The 8,977-nt window shown below is 38.3% G+C and overlaps 1 protein-coding gene across 2 annotated transcripts in view; it reads right to left on the reverse strand.

The window, feature by feature from the left end:
* Positions 1-1,905: 1,905 nt before the first annotated feature.
* LOC127961183 (mitochondrial inner membrane protease subunit 1-like) overlaps positions 1,906-8,977 on the reverse strand; it is a 14,287-nt gene continuing 7,215 nt past the window's right edge. Inside the window, exons 2-7 of one of the 2 annotated variants that reach the window (XM_052560174.1) lie at positions 7,105-7,268; positions 5,680-5,804; positions 5,506-5,594; positions 5,268-5,394; positions 2,775-2,885; positions 1,906-2,044 (exon numbers count right to left, since the gene is read on the reverse strand). In XM_052560174.1, coding sequence (XP_052416134.1) covers positions 1,982-2,044; positions 2,775-2,885; positions 5,268-5,394; positions 5,506-5,594; positions 5,680-5,784 — 495 coding nt within the window. In that variant the 5' untranslated portion in view covers positions 5,785-5,804; positions 7,105-7,268 and the 3' untranslated portion in view covers positions 1,906-1,981. The remainder of the gene's footprint in view (positions 2,045-2,774; positions 2,886-5,267; positions 5,395-5,505; positions 5,595-5,679; positions 5,805-7,104; positions 7,269-8,977) is intronic. The other variant, XM_052560173.1, reaches the window with a different exon arrangement.

Consider the following 8,977-nt stretch of genomic DNA (forward strand, 5'->3'; position numbering starts at 1 on the left):
TTTAATTAAAACCTTGATTAAAGAAACACGCATTCTGCATTGAAAGAAAGAAAGACGTCAATTTCTCATTACATTAAATGCACACATCAAAACACACCAATAAACACTGAAAGAAAGAGTGACTGAGGGAGCTTGTCTTTGGTGAAGGTGTGTAGAAGCCTCTTTTTGGACTTTAATTATAATTAAGTTTATTAATCATTACCTTCAATAGCGGATTACATCCCAGGTGTGCTGAAATCCATCTGATGTTTCAAACATCAAGGAGGATATAAGGTTGTGCAACCTGAGGACAAGTATCTAGAATAAGGTTCTCAGCATTAATCTGACTTAAAGTAAAAAATGTTTATTTATTTTTTTTACACATAAAAAATATTTATGGTTAAAAACAAATGGCTGGAAAGGAAGTTTCATCAAATTTAGTCTCTGTACTCGCATAAAAACTTCTTTTAGGGTGTCTTCCCATTTAAAATGTCCATTTATAACTTTTGGTGAAAATGTTTATATGCAAAAAAGAAATGTCAATATTTAAGGTGTAACTTATGGGTCAGTTGCATTGATGAATGTTCTGAAACTTATTTGAAACAACACAAGTCTGTGTTAAAACCTTACCAGATCTTCCTGGCATTTAATGCAGTTTCTTAAAGGAGGGGTGAAATGCTATTTCATGCATACTGAGTTTTTTACACTGTTAAAGAGTTGGATTCCCATGCTAAACATGGACAAAGTTTCAAAAATTAAGTTGTGCGTTTGAAGGAGTATTTCTGTTCCAAAAATACTCCTTCCGGTTTGTCACAAGTTTCGGAAAGTTTTTTTCGAGTATGGCTCTGTGTGACGTTAGATGGAGTGGAATTTCCTTATATGGGTCCTGAGGGCGCGTCTGCCGGAAGAGCGCGCGCTCCCGTATAGCACAGCACTGAGAGCACAACAGACAATCACTGATCAGAGCGAGAGCGTCGCGAAATGTCACAAAAGGAGTGTGTTTTTGGTTGCCAGGGCAAGACAACCCTGCACAGATTACCAAAAAAAAACAGCATTAAGGGACCAGTGGACGGAGTTTATTTTTACAGAGCATCAACGGAGTTGTGCAAGTGTTTGTGTTTGTTCCCTGCATTTCGAAGATGCTTGTGTTACAAACAAGGCCAGGTTTGACGCTGGATTTGCACATTGTTTATTTCTTAAGGATAATGCAGTCCCAACGAAAAAGGGTCACGATTGTGTGTTGGAACCGCAGGCGGTGAGTAAAACTGCTTCAAATATCTCTGTTGTTATCGGCGCGTAAGCACATCAAGTAAACAACATGCGATGTTGTCATCAAACTGCACTTTCCACATGTACAGCTTAAAAAAAAAAAAAAGACGACAAAGTGGAACTTTGTCATTTTCCAAAAGCACTAAGCAAATATATACAGTTTCAGTAAATACCACATAGAGACGTCGTTGCTGATGCTGCTCTTGTTAAATTTCAGCCTCTGCATCTGATTCTGGATCATAAATATACGCTGAATCTGACTGTAAGCCATGGTTTGTTTTGGATGATGGTTTTTTCCTCACGGTAATGTCACAGTTTCTACATGCTTTCAACACAAAAGCCTACTGGCGCTCGTGATTCTTTAGCTCCGCCCACACGTCACGCCTCCAGCCGGTCGTGTTTTTCCGGGATAAATCGGTACAGACTACCTTATGAATATAATAAAACTAAAGACTTTTTGGAGTTATGAAGGATGCAGTACTACTCTATAGGTACTCAAGATTAACAGGATATTGAGTGAAAATGAGCATTTCACCCCCCCTTAAATAAACATTTTAAACCATTGATTGCAGCATGATGTTACTGATATGATGCATTTGTGCATTTTGAGTTTTTTTTTTCATTATCATAAATTTGAGCTAAACAATGATACAGACATGAATTATAAATGTAAATTTATTTTACAACATTGCAAAAAAATAATTTACATTGCGACTACATGAACACAGCTTCTTCATAAAATGCGCCCATCATTTGGACTTTCAGCCAATACGCCAAAATTATGTGGGGGCCACAGCTGCAAAAAAAAAAAAAAAAAGGGAAAAAGGCAGATATTTATATTTATAATATTTTATATTTATACTCTGAGGGAAAAGATGTCACTGGGGTGGTATCCTTTCAAAAGGTACACCTTTGTACTTTTTTTTTTAATCCTAAAAGGTGCATATAAGTATATATTAGCACTTAAACCGCACATATCAGTATCTAAATGGTACACATATTATTAGCTTCTGAAAAGGTATCACCCCATTGACAGCTTTTTGTACATTTTTTCAGAAAGTGTACATTTTATAAACATACTATGCATTATATTAGTTTAAACTTGAAAATAAATATACATTCGGAGAACAAGTGGACATACAAGAGGAGAAAACACATCTTGTCATTGTAAGCCCCTCCACCCCCATATCATTTGCCTCTGACTTTCCAATCAGGGCCTGACAGAAGGTGAGGAGACCTGTTTACAGGGTCACGGGCACATGATGCTATACGATTCGACAGCCGAAAACAGTTTTAAATGAAGACGGCACTCAATTCTGGAGACACTTACAAAATTATACTTTGGGTTCATTTATTTGAAATTTCAAATAAAAGTACACTTAAGAAAGGATCATTTGCACTGCTTGTTTGAGAAAAAAAAAACTACAAAATGCTACATGAAAGGGCAACAGTTCAAACTCAAAAAGCTTGTGGTTTTGCCTTTGGGAAAGTGTATAGGTCAAGAAATGAGACTGTATCCTAATTACCTTTAAGCAAACGCGTCCTCGGATCAGGGCATAGGGAATTGGGCCATAGCTTCGGGAATCTGTGGAATTCCGAAGGTTATCGCCTTCCAGCCACACATGCCCTCTTGGTACCTAGATTACAGCAGAATTGTAAGTTCTGTTAAACCAAAAATGTTAAACCACCCTGCTAACTTGAGAAAATGAGTACAATTTATTCTGATTGCAGCCACACTCATCTAAAAAGGTCCTTCGCCCCACTATGAAATGTCTTTGTATGTAACACACCGTATTGAAACCCTAGGTTCTCCCTGGATTAGAGGATAAAGGAGAAGTTCCTCACAGTGAGAAAGTTCACATGACTAAACTGCTCATCTCAGATGGGAAAGGGATCATTTTTCCTGACCGCTGGGGCCTCGCACCCCCCCACCCTCTTTATCCTCTCGGTGAGGGGTGAAGCCACGCCTCCGTGAGCTGCTCCATGGGTCGAGACCACGGACAGACCTGCCAGGCTGGGCCGGCAACCGAGCGAAGCCTGATCCACACTGACATCAATTAGGAATAATCTCATCACACAGGGAGAGTGGGGCTGTCAAGCCCCTAATTAAGTCCCCTCCACCCCCTCTATATGTGAGGCGAGGGTGAACAACACATCACGCTCTCATTATAAACATAACAGTATGGAGATGGCACTGACCAAAAATTTGATGAATTTTTAAAATCGTTTTTTCCCCATGAAGTAGAATTCCAAAGAATCTGAATTAGAAATCTGATACTCTTAATTAATCACACTAGATATCTAACAAAGCCGTCTAATGCAGTAATGTGTGGGAATGACTAAATATGACCCATAAAGTGATTTGCCGGCCTTCTGTATTGCAAACAAATGCATCATTGACAAATGTGAAAGAATCGTGATTATAAACATATGTCTGCGTGGAGTCATCTTGCAGTCGGCTCTCATTAGCATGGAAACATATGTTTGATCCCATCCACAAGAAATCTCAGCCCGTCATCATCTGCTGTTCCGAAGCGAAGCTTTGTCCTGTCTGTCAGCTAAGCATACGAGAAATCACACCATACTGTGACCAAACACAAATGTTGACAACCCTGCGTTCAATCTTACAAATGGGAAGCATGTTAGAAACATATTACGGTTACTGTTGTTGATTGTGAGAGCATGAGCATGCAACAAGGCTGTAAATATGGACTATGGACACCGAATATGGACACCAAATTCTGTAGTCTATTTAGCTACTAGTTAGTATTCACCTCTTTCAATACATGTAAAAGCTTAAAATCACAAATGAAACAAAACAAAAACCCACTGAATTCAGAATGATTTAACAGGCAGTTCACAAACGCAACTAATGTAAGTTTTAGGATTAGTTCCTGCAGCACTGTATTGAACGATCACACATTTTCTCCCGTTTATAAATCTTTCCCAGGAACATGTTGTGGTTTGGAGACATGCGGTGAAAACAGCTGCCTAAGACATCCCGGCCAAATCAGTTATTAATGTTCTACCTTTGATTGACAAATCCTCTAATTACTCAAAGGCATTTTATACATAAAAACAAACAAATTACCCTGTCATGCTAAAGACAGTATTTAAACACACTTGCCAAGACACTCTTTTCAAGAAATGTTTATGAAACATTGATGTTTCAATCTTATCAGATACCTAAATGTTACAGAATTGACGTATATTAGCATTACTTCAATTATAGAAAACATGTCACATTTTGTCAGCTATAAACAAGTATCAACACAGAACAACTTCTGTGACAAAATGAAAGAAAAATCAATAGAGTGCGCAAATAAATGCAAAAAGGAAGAGCACTTACAACTCCGTATGTATATATTGCTATGAATTCGATTAGCATCTTAAGATTTCATACTTGGGTCACTTTTCATATATTTTGGGAGTAGAATATATGACCGCATCAGTACATTGCGATCATAATTATTAAGCAATTCTGACATTGCAATCAGTTTAGGTTGGCTAGTACAGAGAGTGAGCAAACTTCTACATTCTTGGGTCCTTGTTCATCTGAGGGTTTGTATTTCTTTACCTTAAATGACTGCAGCGACAGGCCTTTCTTTCTCTCCTTTCTCTTCATCACTTGCTCTACTCATCTGGCACTAACACTAACAGCTTCGGGAAAAATTACAGGCCAGAACCGCACATAGTCAAGGTGAAAGAAACGAGTGATACAAAAAAAGCAATAACAGCTATTTCAGTGACAGGGTGGCTATGCTCTCTCTGGGCCAATAACTGAGAAACAAGCATTTGTTGTTCCCATAAGGTAAACGTTTTATCCAACGAAGGTGAAAGGATGTGCAATTCAAATGCATACACCTTAAGAGTAAACAGTAGTTTATAGAAAAAAAAAAAACAGAAGAAAGACTGTAAAACGATGTAGTAAAGGACTTCATAAAGTGTCTATGGTTTAATGGAAAGGAATCATTTCTTCAAGCAGAACTGATTTCAGGTGCGATATAGCAGGTACTCACATAAATGTGTGTTTTAAAGACATCAGATGGTCCACTAGTGCAAACTTTGTCCCCTTCCAGGCCAATCACTCGTTTACAAATGTTCATTTTTGGATCAAAAGGACTTTTGGCTATTATGATATCCCCTCTGAAAGAATGTAACAGGTGAGGTTAAAATAAAGCAGATACTCAACGATTCTGCATGACAGTACTATCAATAAAAGTTAATTAAAAGCTAAAGTAAGCATTTCACACTCACTTTTGTATTCGACAGAGGTTACGGCTTACTCGTTCTGAAAAAACCACATCGTGGTTAGTGATGGTGGGCTGCATGGAAGGTCCTGAACACTGTTTTGGGTAGAAATAAACTTTTATATGCATTTCTTTCACTGTCAGTGGGAATACTTTGACCAAACAGCTCGAAGAAACTTACCGACACGAATTCGCCGATATACTCAAAGGCGCAGTGAGCGATGCAGCCATACTGGACGGTGTAACCAACAAAGCTAATCGTCTTCACAAAGAAACCACGAAACATCCTGACAGTCTTCAGAAATCCTGAAATAATAATAATAAAAAAGAGAGTCTACATTAAAAAACAATTATTCACAACACTGATTTTGCTATAATGGTGATATTGTGTATATGTTTTATGAGTTCTAAAACTCGTTAATTAATATGAAGTCTAAAATTAAATCTGGTTTTCAGGAAGAGTAACAATAAATCACTCGAGTGAAAATGGAAAAGGGATAATACAATACTGCAGCTTATTGATCTTAGTCATTTTCAGTCAAAATATCACCTGCATAAAAATTAAGCATGTATAAATGATAGTATTTTGAAAATTGACTGAGGCATCTGAATGGCTAGTTGAATTGATATTGGGATATATATATATATATATATATATATATATATATATATATATATATATATATATATATATCTTTCAGTATAAAGCTGAATAAAATAAAATATAAACATTACATGAAAAATGTAAGGTAAATCAATCTTAGAAAGGCTGAAAATTAGAAACAACTGGCATACGTTTACACAGAAGACCTAAAGTTATAAATGACATTAATAACTATGACAACAGTATAAACTTAAATAACACTGGTGTATGGTAGATTCAAGACCCTAAATTTAGAATATAGCATCACATTATGAATTATTGTATCATTTTTATGAATTATTGTATTACTAGTTGACCATTCTAACCCATTCTTAATGAGAGCCACATCTCTGGAGCACATGCTCGAACCACTACACTGCAGCTCCAAATGAAAACCTTCACAATTCTCAATTGGAAAACTCAAACAGTGACGAAACCTGATGACACAGGCCTGTGCCAGAGGGTCAAAAGAGGGTTTTAAACACTTTGTCACTGAGGTGGTGTTGGTGGGGAAATGCACCTCACACATTTAATGGCTAACGGTTAAAACTGTGAAACCAAAGTCATCATTAGAGATGGTGTTTCATTCTCAGGAGCCTCTACAACCCATCAACAAGACACAAAGAGTGACCCCTGGGCGTCTGACCCCGTCTCAGACAACCCAATCTACACCTGTGGGAGCAGGTGACGGCGCTAGCAGGCACAGGTTCATCTGCTCAGGCTGAAAAAAAGAGAGAGTTACGCTTTGGCCATAGCAACAGAAAGTGAGGTCTTTTGTTTGTCCTCACACCCCAGCACTTTAACTGATAAAACTGTGGTGCGTTGTCTGAATAAACAGTCCATCCTCTCTCAAACTATTGACTTTTCCTTGGCCATCAAGCTAGCAGCATGCGTGAGTCAATAAAGGTCTGGTTTGGATGTGTGTACACTCTTAAAGGAATAGTTCACCTCACATTTACTCACATCAGGCCATCCAAGATGTAGATGAGTACATTTCCTCATCAAACAGATATGGTGAAATTCAGCATCACCGATGAATCCTCTGCAGTGAATGGGTGCCATCAGAATGAGAGTCCAAACAGCCAATAAATCCATCACAATAATCCACATGACTCCAGTCCACCAGTCTTATAAGAAACAAAGGCATCATTAGGCATTTAACTTCCAGCCAAAATCCCAATCCCTTCCTCCATTGAAAAAGTCAATCTCCTGTTGTCCTCTCAGAAAAATAAATGCATATTTATATAACTGTTTTCGTTTGTAAACTGTGCTTGATCTCTGAAATATTTCACTCCTGATTTTGACAAGATGACTTTATCACTGGAAAAAAGCATGAATTGAATATAGGACTCTTATTATTTTAGCCAGAAGCAATGGTTTGAAGTTAAACATTTCTTTTTAACTTCCGCTTGGTTTCTTACAAATATTGAGCTTTTCGCTTCACAGGATTTTAACTGATGGACTTGAGTCATGGCAATTACTTGTGTATTATTATGATGGTGTTATCATTTTGACGGCACCCATTCACTGCAGAGGATCCATTGGTGAGGTAATGCTTTCTCTAAACAAACTAATTTACATCTCGGATGGCCTGAGGGTGAGTAGATTTTTAGCAAATTTTAATTTTTGGGTGAACTATTCCATTAAAAATAATAGTTTGAGAAGATGGCAATAGAAGAACCATTATGGGTTCCCCAAAGAACCTTCTGTGCAAAGGAAATATTCCATTTATCTTAAAAGGTTCTTCATGGAACCATCAATGCCAACAAATAATGTTTATTTTTAAGAGTGTACACATCCACAAAATCTCGGCTCAAAAGATAACCCAACACTTCAACAGCGTTTGTCAGTTGTCGAACTGCTTTCCAACAAGAAACTCAATCAAGCTCTTGCACAATTAGAAAACAAATCTTCAGGAGAACAACTTCACTGGATGTCCAATGAAGGATGAACCTCAATGTTTTCTCCTGAAACAAGCCAAAAGAATGAAGGCGACCCAGCAGAGCAGAAACTGAACCAAACCGAGCCCCATCCCAAAAGCCCTATTGCCTCGGGAATGACATCTCCAATATGGGGCGAAATTAATCCTTCTGTCCCCTACTTCCTCCATCTCAGTCCCAGGCCAAGTGTCAGGTGTCTGTCTCCGTGTGTCATGGAAAGTGCTACACCTAATCCCATTACCCACCAACCACCTCCTCGCCCCATACCTCTGTCCCCTGCTCCCCTCTCTTTCTATTCTGGTCAGACATCGAATCCACACCTTTGAATCCTCATAATTACGTCTGATACCCCATCACAAACAGGGTGTATGAGAGTTAGCTGCTCTACCCAAAGGCCCCCTCCGTCCAGTGATGTTTCTGCCTGACTGGACGTAGTCGTATCTCAGGGAGGCTGTGAAAGGGCCAGCTGTTGTTTTGCTAATCAAACTCCAGGGTGGGGTGAACAAACTATTGTTTCGGAGTTGTTTTCGCTGGCAGCTGATAGTGGGCATGGATTCTTTGCCTAAACTATAGCATATATGCTCACCTTTTAAACCTCTATAAAGCATCTTTTGGGATGTAGGCTACAATACAGAGTAACCTTTAGCAACGGAGTTCTGCAGTTTATACTCATGGGGTGAGGCTCTCAAAAACAGCTTTTCTGTTATGTGTTTGAATGTATGGCTTGATTCACGGAGAGTGAATTAGAAAAAGACTTCTGACAGGATTTTGCTGCGCACCCTGTCTAAATACTACAGCATAGCGCACTGTCAGCATATAAAGCAATAATGTACAGCCTTTTTAAAATAATAAAACAAGACAGGTAAACCTATACTACCTTAAAAACAAAAATGGTA

Source organism: Carassius gibelio, chromosome B7, assembly GCF_023724105.1.
Source record: "Carassius gibelio isolate Cgi1373 ecotype wild population from Czech Republic chromosome B7, carGib1.2-hapl.c, whole genome shotgun sequence".
NCBI classification, from domain to species: Eukaryota; Metazoa; Chordata; class Actinopteri; order Cypriniformes; family Cyprinidae; genus Carassius; species Carassius gibelio.